Raw genomic sequence first — 23,738 nt, forward strand, 5'->3', positions numbered from 1 at the left:
AAATTTATTGGATTGTGAGAATTGTAATTTAATCAGTTCATCCTCATTTGAATGACTGGGTTGTAACTACGTTCCTTCCACCTGGATCTCAGTGCTTATGGATGTTAGCAAAGGCAGTGTCATCTTCTCCCTGAAATATACCTAAACCTTCCGAATGTGGACTCACTCTTTCCCTATAGTTTTCTTATGCCCTGTTCAGACTTCTCTCCATACAATAGCCAGTGTGAGGTTTTTAAAAGATAAAACAGTTAATATTATTGCCATGCTCAAAACCCTTCATTGACTTCAAAGCCATAGAACATACAGTTGTCCCTTAACAGAGAATATATGAAACTACATGATCTAGCCAGCCTGTCTCTAATCTTACCCCCACCCCATTTCCCAATACTCTGAGGTATTCTTTAGTTGTAGTGACCTTCTTTCTATCTGAAGATTTATTTTAATTGCATTCTCTGTGCATATGAATATTTTTCCCTGCAGTTCTTCCATTGCTGACTTTTAACTTTGTTCAGAGCATAATTTACATGCTACTTTCTAAAGAGGACTTTCTGACCACCTACTTGAAGTAACCCATGATAACTTCACCCCATTCTGCTATGAGTGATACGGGTTGTAATTGAATATTATTAATAAAGACACAAAGCAATCTATTTAATGTTATAATTTCAGTTTCTCCCAGTAGAATAACCTCCTTGAGAGCAGGTTTAGTGCTGTTTTCCCACCTCTGAGAATACGGCCCTACAAATAACAGGCATTCAATTTATTGATCAGCATTGTAATCTGTGTTTAAACAAGAACCAAAATCCATGTCTGGCTCTTGGTCCTCAGAACTTGCTAAACTAATATGTCCCTATAACTGAAATTAAGGGATATAAGAAGAAAAGAAGGTAGGAAGGAAGAACAGTAAGGAAGGAAAAAGGGGGAAGTAAGAAGTAAGGGAGGGAATGAGAGTAAGAGGGAACAATTGAAGCCCTTGGTCATTTTCCATATCTATTCCTGAGAACAAGGTAGTTTAGACAGGAGAAATCAGCCTTTTCAGACTCCACAAATCACTTATTAGTTGTTTTTTCCATTTCTCATTTGATCACAAAGGCTTTGTAGCATGAGTCTGGTAGTTTTATATAAAGACTGGATTTTTATGAAGATTTCATGCAGACGAACATATGTCACGTCAGCTTACAAGTTGGATTTTTCTTTAAGAGTCCTGAACTAAATGATTTTGAATGAACCCATACATAAATTTAATTAATGATGATGAATAGGATTGAAATGCAGAAGCTCCCTCTGGTGGTTTAATTTATAACTATACAAAAACAGTGCAGAATGAAGACACTGCTCACAGTGGGCCCAGAGATGATTGAAATATTCTTCTTGGCTCCCTGTCCTCCTTCTTTTCCCCACCTCCCCCTTCTTCTTCTAATGTGAAATGTAATTATGAGTTAGAGTGGGGGAGGGCTTTAAAATGTTAGTTAGCAGAAACAATTATGGAGAAGCAACTTCTGGACAATTAAAAGGAAATAAAGAGGACAAAGAGAAGCCAACAGTCCAAGCCTAGATGTTCTGTGCTTCCAAGTAAACATTTTTAAAATGAGTTTTCTGTACTCTTAGCTAACTGCAATGTAAATATATCTCTAGTCCTTGCAAAGTAGAAATAGCGGGTGTTTCCCTCTTTGTTAAACTTTAACCCAGCTTTATTTTCTTGTCCTGAAAAACTGGTCACTTTACACCAGTTTAGGATTCTCCAATTGATAGCATATTTAAAAAGTGGTATTATGGTTGTAATTTTTTTATCTTTTTCAAATTGTGCAGTTATTTGTACCTTGAATTTCTACTAATCATGCGCATTATTTGGATGGTGGTGGTTTCATAGTTTTAGGTCATGATTACATAATCACTTATTTCTCACTTCTGTTGATTCAAACAGCTAATGCTCTTTCTTTCTCTTCCTCCATGTTTTTTGGTTTTGTGTTTTTTTGCACAGAGGAAGTACATTAGAGTTCTGTTTCTCCTTCTGCCTGTGATGTTCCATCTGAACTTTTTACATTCTACATATATTTTGTAATTTCATCTGTTTTCATGAGTTTAACTATTGATTCCATGCACATGATTCTGTACATAAACTTGCTTTGTATCTTTAATTCATCATTTAGAATTGCCTTTTAGAAATTTCCTCATGAGGGCCTGTGGTTCTGGCTCAGTGATAGAGTACTTGCCTAGCATGTATGAGGCACTGGTTTCTATTCTCAGCACCACCTATAAATAAATAAAGGTCCATCAACCTAATAAAGTATTTTAAAAAAAGAAATTTCCTCCTAAGTATAGTTCTAAAAGGGAATTAACCACCCATACCAAAGCACAGATATACCCAATACTTTTACATATCAATTATCAGCTCTAACCCAAAAGAAGATCTGGTTACATTGTATAAAACTACCAATAGCTTTAGCTTTTCCTTTTTCAACTCATAAAGGGAACCAACCAGAAGGCTAATTCCATTCATCCTGCTTATCAAAGGGCTTTTTCTTCCCCTTCCTTTTATTCCACTGGTTCTTGCTGAGTTTATTCTGATATTCTCTTATATATGAGAGTTTATTCTGATATTCTCTTATATATTCCTTGTTGGGTGCCATGACTGCCAAATCTTTCTAACATAGGCTTTGACAATTCCATTTCTTTGTTCATTAATTCATAATGTTATCATAGTCTGTAAAATGAAGTCTAAATCTAATGAACCTGGCACTTAACCAGTGTCCCTCTTTTGCTTCCAGATCTGGCTCAACTTACTTTTTTCCTAAATTTATTTTTATTGAATAAAAAAGTAAGGTCATGGATTTTATCTCTGTCTGGGAAAGTTAACAGATTTTTGCTCTTAACAAATTGCTTTTAAAAATCATAAAGTTACTGAATATGAGAAAATAAAATCAAATTTGTTGTTATAACTGTAAAAATGACCAGTATAACATTTTTTCCTGATAGTTTAGAAGTAGGTTTTAATATAAGGGAGCATCAAACATTTGATCAAACACAACCTTGTTCTTTATTTCATTTATTATTTTTGTTTTTAAGGGTATGTAGAGTCATTTTTTAATGTAATTCCTGTTGATGTTTTATCTGTTAGCACGAAGCATCCTAGAAGTGGCACAAGGAACAGCAGTCACCCTTACATTCAAGATAGTGTAGAGTGTGCCTTTGCCTCAGCCTCTGAACCAAATTGCTCAATAATCACACATAGCACATCTGTAATTGTTGACTGTCAATTTGTAATATTCTAAACTTATTTCCTTTTTCAACTTGTATTTTTAATAATATACACTTTAAAATAGCATTGTGAAAGATTCCTAGTCTCTGCAGATGAAAGTGAGATTAAAAATAAATTAGTTTGGTCCTTACAAAACTTTTTAGAATTATCAGTAGAAAACTTTGAGTATTTGAAGATTTGAATCGGACTGAGTGAACAGACACAGGGATGCAGTAATGAAAGAAAAGTTTATATTCTGTATGTGGTGCCAAGATTACTTTGAGAATGGGGAAGCCAGCTAAGTGACAAGGAGTTGTTGAAGCAAATACTTGGAGTGGGAGAAGTGATATGGGTTAGAAGCAACTAAGAGAGTCATTTCAAGGTGAGATGGGAACTTGAAAATCAGTGGGAAGTCAGAGATGGAACTTCAAGCAGGAGTTGATAAGCATTAGGGAGGGAAACAATTTTTTTTGAGACATGTAAGACTGATTGCAGTGGAGAATGGTAGAGACCAGGGAGGAGAATAAGGAAGAAATTGCAGTATAAGTCAAAGATGAAAAATTGTCAATGTAAGTGTGAAGGTTTTTTCAATAGCAAGAAGGAACTTGTATTAAAATATGCCACCCAAATTGGCTCACCTCAGGGGAGCTAAGGTGACAGGCTAATGTGCTGGTAACAGATGGTTTTCCATTCCCTTTCAATAAAGTGTGAAGCTAGACTGCCTGATAGTAAGTCAACAAATATAAGGGTTTTGAAATTCATTTGTATTTATTGGAATCTGCTATACATGCGTGTATCTTTGGATACAATCAAAGATACCTTGAGTCCTTAGTTTGCACATTCTCTTGTATTTGTAAGCAAAAATTGCAAAGGTGGTGATAAGAATAAAGACCCTGTGAGTCTGGCATTTTATAGCTCTCCATTCAATAACAGACATGGTTTTAGATTCAACCTAGGAGGGTCAGGGTGAGATAAGATTTCTCTTAACTTATGACTGCTAAGTGATCTTACTTTCTTGAGTTTCAAAGATGGGAAAACAGATTCATGCAAGTTCCATAAATACTGCAGTCTCCATGGCTAGTCATATTTGGATGATGATTGCAGATTCTGTTTTCCTTTCTCTCTGCTCCAAAATATCCTTCCAAACTTCTTACTCTGGACATTTCCACTATCAACTTATATCATCTTCATTCTTGTTACTAGGAGTTGTTGACAATGGAGATTCTCTCTCTATTTAGAACCTTGCTAATGTATTTATACTCTTCTCTCACTAGTTTTTAGTCTCTGGGATTGGAAATTGAGTCTTTTAACAACTTGGCCTTTATGTTGCCCTTACTTTTCACTTAAAGTCATTTGTCAAAGCATGTTGATTTTACTTCTATATAAAAGGCATGAATGTCACTAGTGTAGTTCAGAACTAAAATATCTCTCCTTGGGAATGCTCAAGGAATCTGTAATTAGTTTAGTAGTTTTATTTTCTTTCTTTCTTTTTTCTTTTTCTTTCTCTCCAGTACTGCTTGATGCACTTGCTAAAAACCTGCTTTGGTATTTTACTTTTCCATTTGGCAGCCAGCAGTTGCCTTTGTATAATAAAGACATCTTCTTAGCCTAGTATTCATTGATCTGTTTCCAACTATCCTTAAAAGAATTTCCTTTTAATATTACATCTATGACCCCTTCTTACCAGATAAATAAAATTTTTAACCATTTTCTAGATCCAACCCATGTATTCTTGTACTTCCATCTCAGGATTTTTTCTCTTTTATCATATTCTTTGTTCATTAACCAAATCAGTCTCCTAGAGCTACTGTCTTTCCCTCCTTGTCATCTCTGGTATCTGCTTCTTCCTTTTCATCTTCTACCACATTGGGCCCTAGCATTTCTCTGCTGGCCTGGCCCTCACTCTCCACATTGCTGTCATGATGATTTTTCTCTCGTGGCAGTCTTCATTTCCTTGCTTGGAAACTTGGCTACAGTCCATGTGTTGAAGCAAGTCCTTGAGCTTGGCATTCAACTCATATCATGGCATTTTCAAATCTTTCACACCACTCTTCCTTCTTTCTTGACTGTATGGTGTACTTTTTTTTTTTTCTAGATGTACAGCTTAAGTTGTTGCATATATGTTTGTTACTCTACTCTTTTCTGAAATTCTCGCCCCTGTTTTTTCCACCTCACAGATTCTTAGTTCATCCTTTAACTTGTTGTTCAGGCATGACTTCCTGAAGCATTTTCCTGAGTACCCCAAATAGAGTTAATATACCTATTTTCTATGTAAGTGTTAGAATGTTACTGACTTTCATGTAATTCTACAGTTGCTATCATGAAATGATACAATGGTTGTTTTGTATGTGTGACTTGTATTTTAAGTGTGTGTAGGGGTGCATACCTTATTCATATTTGCATCTCTAGTACTTAACGTAATGTGCTATGAGAAATATTTATTTATAACTAGGTTGAATTAAAAGAAACCTCAGCATATCCAAATCCAACAGAAACTCCAGATCTTTCTTTGGGTATTCACTTAGTGTGCTTCCTCTTATATCAACTCCAACTGGGAAGGATCCTATCTTCCTTTAATCCAGAACATATTGTAAGCTCCATTTTTTTTTTTTTTTTTGGCTGGTTGGGGGGCAGGTACCAGGTATTGAACTCAAGGGCACTCAACCACTGAGCCACATCCCCAGCCCCATTTTTGTATTTTTATTTAGAGACAGGGTCTCACTTAGTTGTTTAGCATCTCACTGTTACTCAGGCTGGCTTTGAATTCTCAATCCTCCTGCCTCAGCCTCAGAGCTGTTGGGACTACAGGCCTGTGCCACCACACTTGTCTCCAAATTTTTGACACATGCTACTTGTGTTTTGATGATTGTGGATACCTTTTTCTTCTAAACTCTATGCTCTGTTAGGAGAAAATTTAATTACCTTTTATTTCATATCATTTAATATATGAGCTTTGCAAATATTAGAAGAAAAATATGGGTGAAATAAATGAATAGATTCATAAATCTTGGAAAATCAAAGAAATTTAAAACTTTAGAGAAGTTTAGAATAATCTCTTTCATTATACATATCAGATAATCAGATTCAGAGATTCTGTCATTTTTTAAGGTCTTAGTATCAAGGAAAGAAAATTCAACAAGAAATAGTTTTCTGGTTTCAGGGCAATGATTTTATGTATTATCTAGTTATGCTGCTCTGGATCTTCATGTATATAAGTTATATGAATCTTTTTGATATATTACATGGTAAATGAATTACTTAATTTTTTTCCAGTGGTAATTATGTAAATTTTACAAATATATTTGCTAGTTTAGAATTTTTAAAAACAATAAATTTTCCACTTGGATGAATGTTCAAAAGACTATAATCACACTCTGGAAATCACAACAGATTAAGAGAGAAGATATAGAATGATTATAAAATAAGATATTTATATTAAATATACTGACATTTCTGAAAAAAGACCATAAGAAGAAAACTACAAAGGTGTTTGCTTTTACCCTTAGTACTCATTTTAAAAATCAGGGCATATTCAGTAGCAAATTAGTTTGTTTTAAAATCAGTACAAGGATGTGATTATTCATATTCATAAATGTAAAACATAAATATTATCTATTCATTGAATGGAAAACAGTTCAGTTTATTAATTTAGTTCTTTAATTTTGCATATTTGCATATGTATACCTTAACCCATATAAATGTGTTTGTCACCATGTATCTTGGTTGCCATTTTCTGCATATAATTTGATTCCCTCTGTTTAAAAACTGACAAATGTTACATGTATTATAGGTTAATATTGAGGTATAAGCAAGAACATGTCATTGTTTGGGCCCCTGTAAAACATTACTTTCCCAGAAAAGCTAGAGGTTGATTTCTAACTGTCTTTTAATGTTTTCTCTTTAAAAGGTAAATAAGATTTGTGGCCATCCAGTAAGAACACCTACACAAAGTCCCCCTTGTTCTTTTGATCCTAGCAAGGAGAAGCATGGAATGAAGATCTCCACAAGGAATGGTGAAGAGACACTTGCCAACAGAAGAAAGTAAGACATTTGTTTTACAACCAGAAAGAGAAAAGAAAGTAAGCCATTCATTTTACAACAGAATAGAACGTATTCATTAAGTAGACCCAAATACAGTATAGAAGAAAAAAGATCAGCGTTCATTAACTTTGAAATTCAGTGGCTGTACCTGTCCCATTAATTTGGAAGACAGATTCAGCTTGTGAGACTAATAAAAAAGTTCCTGAAGTAATGGAAATTATTCTATATTATAATATGCTAGGTCCAGACACACGTGACCATTGTGCATTTGAAATGTGGGTAGTGCAACTAGGGATTGAGTTTTTTATTGTACTTGTAAGCTGAATTCTGCATACAGCTTGTGGTGACCCTACTGGACAATGTAAGACAGAATAAATTTAAATGATGTATTATTGGGTTCAGCATTATTGAATATTTAGCATCTCTTAGAAATAGTTGGATAGAAAAAAAGTTTCCATACAGTTTACCTGGAATAGTGAAAACAGCTGTGTTTTGGTACAGAATGGTAAGAACTGAGCTGGGCTTGCTTCTAGAACTCACATCTCTAAGACCATGCCCATCATTACCTCACAAATTAAAGCCTTTATTAGTGTACCTTTGCTAGATAATTGGTACTTAAGCTGAAAAATTCTTAAAATTCTTAGTAACTGTACTTGACTGTATACATATAGGCAAACAAAAATGTGGGAGTGGCCATTGTTATGGACTGATTGCTTGTATTAGTACTAGAATAAAGGCTACTCCAATTCATGAATGGCAAGTAAAGTCTCATTAGTTCTTTAATTAAATCTGTTGTCAATTTGTCTTTGCCAATATTTTCAAGGGTAGTATATAGTAAAGTACTTATATGTAATAGATACTTACAGAAACATAGGAAATGGGATAAGGAATGAAGAAAATACATAAATGAAGATAAAACAAATAAGGAACGGAGTAGTCAGATAAATTAGGATACTATGGCAGGAATTGAGAAGGATGTTCAACTCATCCTTCTGTATATCTGAGAAACAGATATGCTTGAGCATGAATATATATTAACACACATGCTATCATTGAAAAGTGTTTTTTAAACTTATCTTTCCCTAAGTAAAAAAACAAACAAACAAAAAAAACAGTTAATGTTCTCAGTTAAAATTTTCGTGAAAACTGATGATACTCAATTTTTTCATTTCATATGTTAATATTGTTTTTCATTGTAGTGTGTATTAAATATTGTTACCATACAGAGAAATAGAATTGGACAAGTATAGCTGTTGACTTGTTTGGATTTCTCACTGTGACTCACTAATTAAAATTTTTAAAAATACATAAAAAATAGACAAAAAAGAAATGAATTTCTAAATGACCATCTAGATCATTAACAAAATAACTCTGTGTAATTCATTAAAAAGTGAAGTTAAAAAATGTTTATGTATCCCGAGTTAATTTTTATAAATTATTGTTAAATACATGTTAGTTTTTATTAGGTATTCATTTTTTTTTAATTTACTTTGGACAATTCTTATGAGAGTACTACTAGCAGAAACTACTTTCTATAATTTAAACCAAGTCAAAACTATTAAAAGAAGGACATGGAACAAAATAACTATATTAAACTATAAAAAGTTTTTATAGTTTAACATAGTTTCTGTGGTAGCCCAGAAAATACTCAATTACAAAATGTACCTATGACTTGGCCAGTGAAAATGAAGATAAAACTATTTTATGTTGTCTAAAATTTTAAAATGCATGTTATAGAAATAAGTTTTAGCCTTTTCAAATTATATTTTTATAGTTTACTTTAGACTTAGTTTAAAATTTCTAGAATGATGGCATCCTAACTTAAAAAAAATCATTTTAGATCTTTTTCTTTCCCTAAATCATTTTAGGAAGAGTTTAATTTGTATTGCCTGGATGACATCAAAGAATTCTTTTCAATGTATGTTAATACAAGTGTAGGAGTAGGAAAAATGGCTTCCCTCCACCCTCCTAGGTTTTTGGGCTGAGGTGTGAATTAAATTGACATAAGACAGATCAACCAGAAAATCCATTTTAGTTATGTAGGTAGGCATTGAAGGTCCCCAAAATATATGAGACTCAAATTTGAGGCTCCTATGGGATAACATTTAGACCTACCAAAAGGCTTATGGATTCTTGGAGGTGGTAGAACTAAGTTGTGAGAGGGGGAGGGGGAAATGTATGGTGAATGGAGTTTGCCTTGTTTACTAATGATAATTTCCTTTATATATGTAAATTTTTTTTTTTTTTTAATAAAAGGGCAGCTTTTCAAAACTACTCCTGTATCTGCAGTTTCTCAAAATATGCAGCTTGAAGTAATTGATAGCTGAAGAGTTATAGTTTCCAGTGGCATGTTCTGGTCTCCCCCAGTCATGTGTTGATATTTTGGGGTGGTATGTGGTACACACAGCATAAACATTGTTGATTTATAAATAATTTGACCAGCTTTCTTTCTTTTTGAGTAGCCAACAGTATGAAGTGATGATTAATCAGCCAGTCTTTGTTATACAATTGGAATGTTTAGTCCATTTTTGTAGTCATAAATAATATTCCAGTTTTTCATAAGTAGCTTTGCTTAAGAGTATCATCTTGCTTTTTATCTTCTCTTTACTCTGTGTATTTCTCTTTATTCCTTCTTTCTTGTCTTCCTTTGAATTAAACTGACATTTATTATTTCTTATCCTTTCAAGCTTTTAGATATGTATTGCTTTATCATTCTCTTAATGGTTACATAGGATCACAATATGCATTTTCCATTTTTAATATTTTAAATAAGGACTTGTATCACTTCATGGAGCAATAAAGCAATTTAGAACAGATTTACTTCATCATTCTTTTTCCATCTTTGTGGCTATATCAACAAATATCTTCTACTCAGGTTTTCACAACTCTTAGGACATTAGTTTTGTTCTTATTTTTAGATAATCAATACTTACTTATAATTACTCACATTTTATTCTTTCTGGTGCTACCCCTCCCATTTCATGTGTTAATCTATAATCATTTTACTTTTACCTAGTATATCTCTCGTTGATTTTGGTGGGGGTAGGAAAGATTGAAGATTGAACATAGGGCCTTGAACATGCTAGGCAAATATATTACCTCTGAATTAAACCCCAGCCTTCATTGATTATTACTATCAATGAATTCTTTTAGTTTTTGCTTGTCTGTGCAATCTTCATTATTGCAAAATATTTTCTCTTTGTCTAGCATTTAGAATGTTGTCAGTCTATCATTTTTAGACATAATGTCTAAGCCAACATTAAGTCCATCACATGACATTATGTGTAAGTAGTAGGGAAAGTTAAGGGGAACCAATTTAATGAGTGAGAGTCAAGGTAGTTGATACTGCTGTTGCCCCACTCATGTGCCCTCTACCTGGCCATTTTCCTGACTGGCTGCTGTGTCCTGGCTGCTAACTCACCGCTGCTCTCTTCTCTGAGGAACTGTGTTGAACAAATCAGAGCCATCTGTATTTCTTATCTATTGCTACCAAATAAGTCATTATAAAATTTAGTGCTTAATTCAACAATAAGAAATTATTATTCTATTTTCTGTTGGTTAGAAATTTGGGAGCTGGTCAGCAGTGGGCTTTGGCTCAGTCTCTAGGGAGACTGCTGTCAAGAGTCTCTGGGGCTTTGGTCATCTGCAGGCTGGAGTTTTCTTTTCCCACAATAGTTCAGTGATGTGCCTGTTAGCAGTAGGACTCAGTTTCTTGCCAGGTGAACTTCCCTAGAGCTTTCTGAGTGTTGTCTCGAGGTTGTGACTGGCTTCCCTGAAGGCAAGGAATCTAGGAGAGAGCCAGGCAAGGGCTGTAATTTTATAATCTAGTCTCAGAAGCCACACTTTGTCATTTCTGCAACATCCCATAGGTTACACAGCTTAGCTCATTTCACTGTTAGAAGGGGATACACATGGCATGAAGGGAAGATTGTTGTGGTCATCTTCAAGAGAGGCTACCACCCATCTTATCTACATTAAGGAGTAGGTAGACTCTCCACTACCTCACCTGTTTGTCAACTGCTGACAGGCAATAACTGACAGGATGTGGTGATGTAAGAGGTTTGCTCCTTTCTTAAGGTATTGAAATTAGTGCTTTAGCACTCCCTGTGATTTTTGGCTGAAACCCACATTTTCAGTTAAACTGCTTCTTCCCCACCCTCTCCTCTTTCCCTTACTCCTTTTCTCCAAAGAATTATCTATCTGATTCCAAATTCCTGTCTTGGGCACTGCTTCTAAGAAATCTGACCTAGAGATGTCTGAATTCGGAAAAGTAGCTAAAATAAATGCAGAATGTGTATAAACTAAGGATTTTAGTATCATAACTATAGATATTTCTTTCCATAGCACCAAATTCATAACTTTTTCTTTCCTCCCTCTTGCTCTTTTGTTCACTTTATAGAAAACTCTCTGTTAGATACATGCTTTTCTTTTGTACTAACATTTGAAAATGAACAATTTTCTTATTAAAATATATCCTTTTATAAGACTTGTGCTGAACAACTTCATAATGTATGTAAATCTTTCAGTTTGGAGAGAAGGGAACCAAACTGGAGTTGGATTGTTTTTGTTTTGGAGATGTGACTGTCCAGTTCAATCTTCCTTATTTTTTTTTTTTTCTATATGCATAGTGCAGTCTAATTGAAGGCTCTGGATTATTGATACATGCTACTTTCAGTAGTCTCCCGAGTTGAGCAAAGCAAGTAAGAGCTACTGCTCCTTTAAACAGCTAACAACACATCACTATTTCCTCCTTTTGGGCAGAAACCAATCAGTACAGCTGTATGGGACATTGCACTCATATAGATGTCTAAACCATCCCAGGCAGAGGGATCTCCCTGTGGCAGTTCCTGTTCTCTGCTTGATTTCTTGAAGTTAGCTGGTAAGAATAAGCTATTAGCAAGCTTAAATCGGTGATAATTAGCTGTACATTATTATTTCAAAGTGGTGTGGCTGTGCCAATTAAGTGGGTAATTAGGAAAACCCCAGGACAATAAATTAAGACAGAACCTCAACACAGGGCCCCATCTGTTCGCCAGCAAGCATTCCAATTAGCCAGGCCTCTCACTGAAGAACACAGGATGAAGGGGATTGGTTACATTCATGGGTGTGTATTTGTTGGTAAGGACTGTCCTAGGTGCTTAATAAAAATAAGATAGTTTTAATACCAGGCAGAATTTTTGATGCCACTTTGGGGAGGGGAGAATTTTTTTTAAATATTGTATTTGTAATGTTTCAAACAAAATATAAATAGTTTATGGATCTTTTTCCCCAAAATTTCTCTTCAGAATTAATTGGAACATCATATCAGGCAATTCCATTTTATCCTAATGTGTTTATTAAATCATGATTTGAGTGAGAACTTTATCACTTGGAACATTAACAATTTTATTTATTGAGATTAAAAATTGAAGAGGACTCTCAAAATTGCAGAGTTAAAGAAGACAATGAGACAGGGCATCAAGAACAGTGAAATGATTAAATTGGGAGAACTTTAGTCTTATATTAAATAAGAGCACTTAATCCTGTTTAGGATTATTGCTAAGATAGATAGAATAGTTTCATATAAAATTGGCTCACTTAAATACATGAGTTTATAGTTTCATAATCAAATCTTACCTAACAAAATACTTTATTAATGAAAACAAAATAAACTAATTTTTATTTTTTTTTAAATTTTTGATATAGTACACTGGGTATATGTGTTTTTTTAAACATGGTAATTAGTATTAAGATATACTGGGTTTAATATGATATATAAAAAATGCAAATATTCCTTCCATGGAAATATTCATAAGTCACAGAAAAATCAACTCTTTGAGAAAAATTTAATATCACTTATAGTAGTAAAGAAAGCAATTTACAATCTATTTCCTAAAGGAAGTTAATGCTTCTTTGAGGTGCCAATATTATTTATTACCTGTAAGTTTAATTTACTAAAATAAAGGTCATGTTCCCTTCAGTGAGAAAATTTCTGTTTAATTTAAAACAGTGCTTGGTAGGTGGTGGTGGTAAGTGCTTCCAGGGCAGGGCAGGCCAAGACAAAGCTTTTAGACAGGCGCTGAGGGAACACAAGCTCCAAGGCAGGCCAGAGTCAAGACCTACATGAATAATGAAGATCGGGAACTGCAGGGGGTCAAAAACCAGGCACACAGGAAGAATGAATGCCAGAAGGCAAAGCAAACATATGGCAAAAGTTTAGGCTAGTTCTTAACATTTGGGGATCACATATCCCACTGAGAATGTGATAAAGCATTCCCAGGAAAAGAAAGTTCATAAACAAATGCATGCAGAATTATGTTGCATTGGAAAACAATTTGCTCCTCTTGAAATGAACATTAAAAATAAGATATATATTTTTTAAATTAATGGATTTGTTTTTATCTTCTATATATGTTTATGGAAAAATTCATGGCCATTTCATGAAATATCTTAAACTAAACCCAAGTAATTAAACTAATATTAAATATTATTATCTTCTTCTGAAAGGAATGACAGCTTTAACTGCTTGTTATAAAATATAAGCTAAAATTGTGATTGACCTTAGATGAGCTTATATGCACATAGTTTGATAGCCAACAGAATCCCACTTTGTGATTTGATAATGACAGGAACCAAAAATTGTAGAAATCTTGTGTAACTATCATTGGCTACAATTATGTCCATCAATAAGATAAATTTTTGGATGCGCCCAAGCATACCTGATTATAAGAGCAAAATGAAAAAAGAAATAGGATAAAGAAGTCCATTCATTATTAAAAAGAATATATTTTATTATTGTTTTTCTCATCCCAAGAGGAAATACTAAACATTGTCCAAAATATGTCCCTGTTCCCTAAGTCATGAAGTTTAGTTTTAAAACATTAGTGGCCACAAAAAAAAATATCTTATTGTAAAAAAAAAAAAACTTTTGAGATTTTTACCTAAAATACTGAATTGCAGAATATAAGTTCTCAAGAACAATTCTTTGTATGAATGACATGCATGAAAATCAGCACATTTGCAAATACCACATTTGACTTAACCTTCTTGCTGGTTTTGACTTAATCATGAAAAAATAAAATCAATAGAATACTTCTTTAAGGTACTAGAATTGAGCAATTAATTGTGTATTTGAATTAAAATGAACAAAAATGTTATGAAGTAGAGTAATTATATCATATCTCTTTTAAAATACATGTCCAGTTTACTACTATCTGATATATTTTTTAATCTTGAACATGTGGTCTGGTATTTATTTAAAACAATAGGTTAAAGACTTTGTTTAAAGTCCTTTTTTGTTATGAAGAAAAGAGTCAGTTCTTAATTTTAAGGTTTTTTTTTTGTTTTTTTTTTTACATCATGGAACAAAGATATTAGAACAAGTTTTGAAAGCCTAGTTTTGGAAGTAGGTTGAAATCACCACAGAGAAGGATCCCTTCAGTTTTACTAGGACACTAAATGGTAACATGTTGGGTTTCAAAAGCCTTTGAAGAGGGATGACTGGAAATATCCTAATTGTGCAGGTGGCTATGAACTTCTAGCTCAGGACTCGCATAAAATTACCAGAAAGGGCTGGAAATGAAGCACCTGTCAGAAATGAACTTTCGGCCAAGGATATTAGTGAATTTCATGGGCTTCTTTCCATTTCTCTTTTCCATTATTTTCCCTCTTGCTCCTCAGCCTACCACCCATTTAACCCCTAAGCTATGCTGAGAAATCAGTCAATCCTTTAATGAAGGAAAATCCTGTCATGTGAACAAGACTTCCTCTGAAGAAGGAAAAACCTGGAATCACTTAACCAGAAAAGAAAAAATTCTTCTCTCTGAAAATGGTGTCGAACCTTAGGTCACAGTTCCCATAATGAGCAGTGAGTTCAGGTGAGGTTCAGAGACCAGACTTCATGAATTTCTCTCTCAGAACAAATACTTTTTTTCTTTTTAATCAAATATGAATGTAATATGTTTGAAACACATTTATGTTTGTGATAAATGTGCCTGGTGCCATATATTGCTCTCAGTGATGAATTCTCCTACTTCTCCCATCTCTCTGTGGCTAAGAAACTTGACTTCAACTCTCCCTATACCTCATCTAATTCCATAAATTTAATTATTTTCAAGCATTTACAATGGGGTATGTTACTGCTATAGAATAGAAATCTAAAAATATTTTGTCAAATAGAATAACTTAGGTAAGAATAAAGTTAAATGATTAAATATAGATTCAGAACTGCAAGAGAAATAGCTCTTATCTAGAAACATGTAATTATATATTTCCTCTGCTGAGCAGGAGACTGACATTTTAAATGTCTACTGTTTGACAGCTGTGGTCAGACATCTCTACAGGGTTGAGCCTGCTCATTAGTGCCACATTAACCTTAACTTTGCCTCAGGCCATTAACTAGCAAACTGCACATTTGACCTTTGTTCTACAGATATTTTCAAACAGTGTGCTAGGCCCTGCTTTTAATTTGGGTTCTGTATTATGTGTGGACTGACTTTAGGAGTAGAAAAAAAATCAATACATGTCATTAAATAAAGAAACATGTGGTCTGAGACATTCCATAGAGAAAAGCTCCATTTGAAAATAAGATTCTTCTCCAATACGTTTTAAGATAATTTTAGAAATAGTCTCTTTTGTATTATAGTCAATGGGAAAAAAAGGAGTGGAAGTACAGTATGTGACAATTTATAAATGTTTTAAATGAAACAAATTGCTACTAGTTGAGGCCATTAGATGGAGAGGTGTGCCTTTTGAAGATAGTTGTTTCCAGAAATGTCTTAGGAAGTATAACATAAAATCAAATGTAGATTATTGCCACATGCTTAAAGGAGAACATCTCCCTAGAAAATCAGTAAAGTTTGAGACTTACATGGTTGCTACTCTTCAAAACATACATATGAGGAGTATGCTAGTCTTATAAATAAAAACCCAAATTAGTTTAGTGAAATATCTTGTTAGACTATGTGACTGTTACCATATTCAGTCTATGACATAGTGTAACAGCTCTATACACATAAGTGAGACCTATGTTTGTTAACTTGAAAGGAGTTCAGGATATACTATCTAGTGAGAAAATTCCTGTTTTCTCCATGTATACAGATTGGTACCAAGTTTGCAAAACCAGGTCATCTATAAATCTCTTTCTCTTTATCTTTAGATCTTAGCTGTCTGTCTCCCCTGTCTGATTGCTTGTCAGTGTGCATGCAGAGAAAGCTGAGGAAGGACAAACATCAGACTGTTGACATGGTTCCTTCAGGAAGAAGGGATGGAAATACTATGGAGAGACAAATAATAACCTGCTCTTCATGCACTTTTAATTATTTTACCACTTGGTAGAAGATATGTAACTTTTAAATTAAAAATAAAGTTAATGATAATAGTAGAGCCAATTGGAAATGTTGCTTAGTTATACAGTAGTAACTGGGCAGTATTATGTCAACAGACCCAGAAAGGACAACTTCAGGGTGGGTTTCATTTCCTTCTTTAATTTTTTACCATGTAATATGTCAGGAGACCTTTCTGGCATTGTTGGCCTCAAGGGCATGGGAAGCAATGAAGCAATAACTATGCTAGTCCATGTTTCTCCCTTGCCTTTAGTAAGCTCAGGGCAAACAAGGCTGCAGGCTATGAATGAGCAATTGTGCTGAAGCCTTTTTATTCTTTACTGTGCTAGCACAGTGCACAAAGATGGTCATTAGCCAGTGATTAGAATTTACCTCACTCCCTGCTTCCTGCATTGGACATTTTAGATGGGTCAAAATATATAGATCACTTCTGTCTGAACATACAGCATTCTGTAGACTTTGGTAAGAAGAGACTCATCTGTTTTCTATTGTAACAACCCAAGAACAAGTGTTTTTGTTAAAAAGGATAATTTACGTGAAAATTTAAGGACAGGTGGAAATATTTTCTAAAGATATTGCTAAGATATATCATTTTAATTAATTAGCTAATTAATGAAATAAGATATGGAAGTCTGCGCTGACTAAATTCCTGACTAAATAATAACTAGTCAGAATTTTCTTTTTTACTTCACTGATTTTCACTTTCCTAATTTATAAAATGAAAGGTTAAGCTAAATCATTGGTTTTGAAACTCAGCTCACATCAGGGTCCTGAAGGAAGCATTCACAAAACCCAAACTCTTGAATCATTCCCTAAATCAATGAATCTGAATGTCTGAGAGAAAAATCTAGGCATACAGTTTAAAATGTTTTCTTAGTGGTGATGTGCAACTAGGACAGAGAGCTGCTGGAGTGGATGATCATGGATGATCCCTTAGGGATTTAACTCTGTCTACATACATTACATCTATGATGTATTAATTATAATAGCTGTATCACACAGAGGTGCAACTAATGTGTCACCACATGTTAATTTCAACATCACATGTACATGGACACTCTTGAAGTAGAGTCTGACACAGCTTGCAATACTGCCTTTTAATTTTTTTTTCTCTTCTTTTCTAATCAACACTCTAGGAAGGTCTCTAGTATTGTTCCACCATCTAGGAATAGCTCCACTAGTGTTAAGTTTCCAAGTCATCTGTATTCTAAAGGTATCATAATTTTTTAAAAAATATGTAATTTTGTAGGAACTTATAATGTTAGAGGTTGATAAAAACTAAGACTGCAAGAATTTGTATGTGTGTTGGGTACCAGCTATAATCCAAACCCTGGAGAAATGAGGACAATATGGCTCTTGCCTTGAGAGAATACATCTTCTACTCGAGAAGACAGACTCACATGTAAAGGAATAATAATATCAGAGAACAAGGATGTGAGCAGACAAGTGCAGGATGAGAAACAGGGATGAACTCACACATGCTGCACAGGTTGGTCAGGGAAGAAGTTGGAGAGAAAGTGAGATTTAAGTGATATCTTAAAGGATAGGTAGAAAGACAGAGTAGGAGGAGAAGGCAGTTCTGGATGGAGGAAACTGAGTGGGCTAAGCCTGGAAACAGGTTCAGTAAATACTGAGACATTTTATGAAATGTGTGTAATATGGTTTTTGCTATAGTGTGTGGGGAGAAAGAAGGAGGACAAAACTATGGGCAAGGGGACCATCTGTTTTACTTTTGCAAGCCCAAGTAAGAGTTTAAGTTTTTATATGGACCTGACATGCAGACTTCAAATAAATACTGAGACCAGGAACATTTTCCTCTTTTCCTTTAAATATTTTTAAACTATTACTCTCAATAATTATGTCTGATTTCTGTATTTCAAGAACAAAATGAAAAACTGTCACAAGTAGTACAGTTCTTGAAGGATAATTAGCTGGAACTTCTAATATCTTCCTGCATTCATTAGGCTCCCAATTTTAACTGGAAATATTCTCATGATTGTGGAAAAATAATTGTATGGTTGTAGTCACTCTTCTAGTACTTAATTTTAGAATCATCTTAAGAATGTAAGATTATATTCACTGAGACATTTCAGCTAAAACTGGGAAAGGAGTCATGTGTGTAGTAAGATGAACATTGATTTGGGAAGGGAGGTATGAATTCTGGTAATATACCAACATTGATTGGCTCTGTGGCAGGAGTTAAGGCTTTCAGTAGTCCTCTCTAGGACTACTAGTATTCTATTTCCTCTCTTCCCTCTATATTGCACCAATTTAATTATTTTTTTCTACCCCTAATATAGATTTTTTGGTCTTTAAATGCAACCATGTTTTGCAGTGGTATGTTTAATTTCTGAGACCAAAAATATAAAAATATGTAAACACAGAATATAGTGTTCCAGAGTAGAATCTTCCCTCAATTTTTTATCTTCATAAATCTTAATATTCACAGAGAATATCTTCTCCTTATTTCTATCTCAGAGGAAATTTTTCCAAAGCTACACCTGTTTTCAGTAATCTTTCCTTTCTCTTCTCTTCTGAATTTATAATTTGGGCACAGTGGTGAACACCTGTAATCCCAGAAATCTGGGAGGCTAAAGTAGGAGGATCATGCGATCAAGGCCAACCTGAGCAGTATAGCAAGACACTGTCTTAAAAGAAAGAAATTTGCGATCAGTTATTTATTTTTCTGTTGTATCATTGTATTAATCAAGAGAGACTAGGTGATAATGCAATAACAAACTATTCCAAATTATCATTGGTTTAGGAAAAATATATTTCTCTGCACAGTCTGTGCCCATTTCAGATCTGCTGGAGTTACTAATGAAGTTTTCAGTGCTTACTCAAAATAACCAACAAGGTAGTTCTGAAACCACAAGCCATGAAAGAAAGTGTACACCCAAAGCAAGTCCTGAGGCCACAGCTAAACTTCCAGGGGGTCAAATGCCCAGAAAGCAGAGAATTGGAGTATTTGGGAACAAGCTAATAACAGTTGTTATCTCCTTTCCTCTATACACAAATATTTCCAATTTTCTCTCATATTCAAGTAAGCACAATCATAAAAAAATCTGCTGTAATTTTCCTTTTTGAGACTTGCTACCTCTAGTTTCTGATCCTCTTTGAATGCTCATCACTCTCCAAATCTATATCTCCAAGTCTATGACTCTACTTCAAATGTTTTAATTATTTTATTAGTCATCTAGGGCTGCCATACTAAAATTCTAGAGGCTGAGTAGTTTAAATACCAAAACACATGTCTCACAGTTATGGAGGGTGAAGTTCAAAGTTAAGGTGTCAACAGGTTTGTTTTTTCCCCTGAGGTTTCTTTTCTTGGCTTGAGATGGACACCTTCTCCCTTTGTTTTCATAGTGCCTTTTCTTTGTTCATGTATATCCTCATATTTCTTTCTCTTCTTACAAGGATATGTAATGTGTAATGTCCTTATTCTGTGGATCATGCACGGTCACAAATGTATTCCATGTTAAGTTCCAAGGCCTCATTTTTGACAGCAAACCTCCACAACACCCATGTCTCTTGTACCAGTAGCTGCAGCTTCATCTGTGTTTTTTTGAAATGGAGTATTTTGATCCCTACCATAGAACTATTAAATCTCAATGAGCCTATTGGCAAGATTCCCAGATCATGTTTACACATAGAAAATTTGAAAAGTAAGGTTCTACTTGATTTTTTTTTAACCTGAGTCTTCCAAAGAAATCTCAAACCAAACACACTGAGATTGGAAGGATTAATTCCATGATTTTTACTCACTGATTAATTTGATAACTATTTATTGGACTTACTCTATGTCATCTTCACTACTCTAGAATCTATAGCTGTGAACAAACAAATACCCTTACCTCCTTGAATCTTTTATTCTAGAGCCAGGAGACGGATAAGAAACAGTGAGGTGTATTGAGCACATGTATTACATGATAGGTTAAAAAGTGACATGTGTCAAAGACAATGGAAATATTGAACAGGATGAGGGTAGGTGTAAGTTTAGTGTGGCCCACTGAGAAGGTGATATTCCCTTCCTCACTTTTTTTAACTGGATGTATGATACAGTCATTGCTGCAGTCATCACTGGGGCAAAAATTAATTCAAATTTATTATCGAGTGCTTTCTTTACCTGCCAATTCTAGACTCCTAATGTCTTTTAAACATATAACTGTTCATGACATTCACTGGCAATTTGTTTTCATGTTCTATTTTTCTCCCCTTGAATTTGGTTCACAGCCCACAAAGTGACTTCACTACTTTTTTATTTCTACATTGTTCTGTGATGATGTCACTTTCTTCCTGAAAATCATTTATGAGTCTAACTTCCTTCTGAATAAGACTAAAATACCTTATGATGATCAATAAGGCTGATTAAATTAGTCTCTTCCTATTTTTTTCCATAATTTCTTTCCATAAGAACATCCCCAAAAAATATTAGCATATTTCCTTCAAACCTTTGCCCATCCTGATTTTTTGGTTTTTGTTTTGTTTGTTTTGCGTGGAACACTGAAGTGTTACCTTGTTTGTAAATATTTCCTGATTCTTCTCCTGCCTAAACCTTGGTACTAACCACATTATTCTTGTGGATTTTCATCAAAGTGTATATTCTTAGAAAGCAGGGACTGTCTTGTTTACTAGTGAATTCCTAATGCCAACACTTGGGATTGTATCACACACCAAGTACCTAGAGCTGGGTACCCAATCGTGCTTAGTACTTTGTGACAAAAACAGGATAGCTGATTATTCATAGAATGAGTAGAGATATTCTGAGTTACCATTCAGAGCAAGCATGTGAAAAGGTATGAAGATATTTGGGGGGAACATCATATACCTTTCTTTTTTTATGGGACCTACAGTATGGCTTCAGTTACTGCCGAAATTGAGATGAGAAAGTATCTTAATATGCTTTTCTAAGAAGTTTGGATTTCATGCCTTAGAGAATGGCCATTGATTGGCTTTAAACAAGTGAGTGACAGGCTCAATGGCATATTATCTTTGAATTTTAGAAGGAGATTCTCATTGAGAATGGGAGGTGTTTATTAAGAGAAGAGGTTGGGGTTGGAGATAAGGAGTCTCTGTGCAATAAGTACAGAGAAGATAATAAGGGCCTGGACTAAAGCTATGGCAGCATGGCACTGGGAAAAGGGGACAGGAAAAGAAAAATGTAGGCTTCTCTACTGGGTCTGCTGGTTGTGAAGGGAGAAATGAGTCTAGATACTATCACTAAGATTGGAGTAGGTGGGTTGGGATCCATTAAAAATATGTATTCAGCTTTATACTGTCATTTTGGAGTTCTCAACAATCTGTGCCAGGCCTCTTCATTTCTAGAAAAAAATTTTTGATGCCAAACAAACGATCATTTATAGTAAATAAAATTTAGGGCAGAAGTCACAAATCCTTCCATTCAAAAAGTAATTGTTACTTTCTCAAAAATATAATTACGTTGTCATGGGTGAAAGAATTGATATTTTTTCCATGCATTTAAGTTAAGGATATATCTATCATAGAGGGACTTATTTTCTAGTACAGGAAGCTGACTCAAAGTAGTAATATAAAATATAACTGCTGTGAAATCAAGAAAATAAAAATATTTTTTATCAATCATAAGTTAGAGTTGAGTGAGATTTATGTCTTTTATAGTCATTTTGTGGTTACTAATCTGATAAAGTTTGTTAAAAGTGAATTCTTGCTATGATAACTTCTAATCATGTGAAAATATGTTTTCTCATGCTACATTTTTAAAAATCATGTTTATTCTTCCTACATATCAACTCCAACAATTTCCATGGTTATTTAAAAACTAAAAAGAAAGAGAATTGTAAAATTAATGCAATTAATCAACAGTGCTGTCAACATCAGATTTAATTTTTTCAAAATTGGTTATTCCAGCTATAATTTAGCATCACTCTAGTTTGATCTCATTCTCAAAGAACTATGTATTTTATATTTCAAAGGGGATGTGATTACATAATTGCTACATTTCAACTGCTCATCCCATGAATTTCTCAAGTTTACTTTTCTTCCAATGTTTGCTTCTCCTGCTCCTCTGTTCTAGTGCAGAGAATATCTCCTCTGTAACAGGATAAAGATTGTCATTTCTTTTTCTAGAATATTTGTTTATGTCAAAAATTTGGAGCTAATCTCTTTAGGTCTTGATATTTTGAAATGCTAAGACTCAAGTTTTTTGTACTTCAGAGTCTTGGTTTTACAACTCAGAAGTCTTGACCTTCTAAATTAAAAATACCCAGACCTAGATTTTTATTCTGTTTTTTTTTCTCCCATAATTTATAGGGGGACAGGAAGTAATGTGGGAGGACAAAAACTTCATTTAACATATTCAATATTAAACTCTCCAATTACTTTATCACTTTTGTTTTCATGCTTCTGAAAATCTTGTATAGCTGCGGTTTTGGGTCATAGTTAGTAAAGACTTACTAGTTTATATTCTTAGATACCAAAGAGAAGATCCAGATAGGAAAATAACCCAAGTCTAATAAACTTTTAATCAGTAGGCAATTAATTAGCATGTTGTAAGCATCTGACATTTTGTTCATGGAAAAGAAAATAATTAGTATCACTGAGTTTTGATGCCAGCAGCTAGTGAGGACTTTAGGGAGGTTAATGAAGGGTACATGAATGTGTGTGTGTGTGTGTGTGTGTGTGTGTATGTGTATGTGTATGTGTGTGTGTGAGTGTGAAGGAGAGAGAGAGAGAAAGAAAGATGGACAAATAACAAACACTGGTATGGAGTATTCACAATGTCTTGCACCTGGAATTATACAATATTCATACCCAGTGAAAACTTTTATTCAAAGAATAAATTTGAATGTTAGTATTCTTTTTTCAGGATAATATATTGTTCCTGATTATTTGAAAAGTATCTGAAATATGTGAAAATGAGTGAGAAAACAAAAATATTGCATTCTAAACATTCTATACAACAATATATGCCATTTGAGTTAACAGTCATTATGGATTTGGAGGATTAATTGTCTTCTTTGTTCTTTCAGAGAATTTATCAACAGTCTTCGACTGTACAGGTCATTCTATGGCAGCCTGGCTGATCAGCTTTGTGTTAATGAATTAGCTGCTGTGGATGGGCTGCCCTGCTGGAATGGAGAAGATCTAGTAAAAAGGTA

General features: G+C 34.0%; 1 protein-coding gene across 1 annotated transcript in view; it reads left to right on the forward strand.

The window, feature by feature from the left end:
* Positions 1-23,738, forward strand: part of Gpc5 (glypican 5) — a 601,303-nt gene that overhangs the window by 261,889 nt on the left and 315,676 nt on the right. Inside the window, exons 4-5 of the mRNA XM_076872261.1 lie at positions 7,146-7,279; positions 23,610-23,735. Of these exons, the coding sequence (XP_076728376.1) occupies positions 7,146-7,279; positions 23,610-23,735 (260 nt within the window). The remainder of the gene's footprint in view (positions 1-7,145; positions 7,280-23,609; positions 23,736-23,738) is intronic.

The sequence above is a fragment of the Callospermophilus lateralis genome, chromosome 12 (genome assembly GCF_048772815.1).
Source record: "Callospermophilus lateralis isolate mCalLat2 chromosome 12, mCalLat2.hap1, whole genome shotgun sequence".
In the NCBI taxonomy this organism is placed as follows: Eukaryota; Metazoa; Chordata; class Mammalia; order Rodentia; family Sciuridae; genus Callospermophilus; species Callospermophilus lateralis.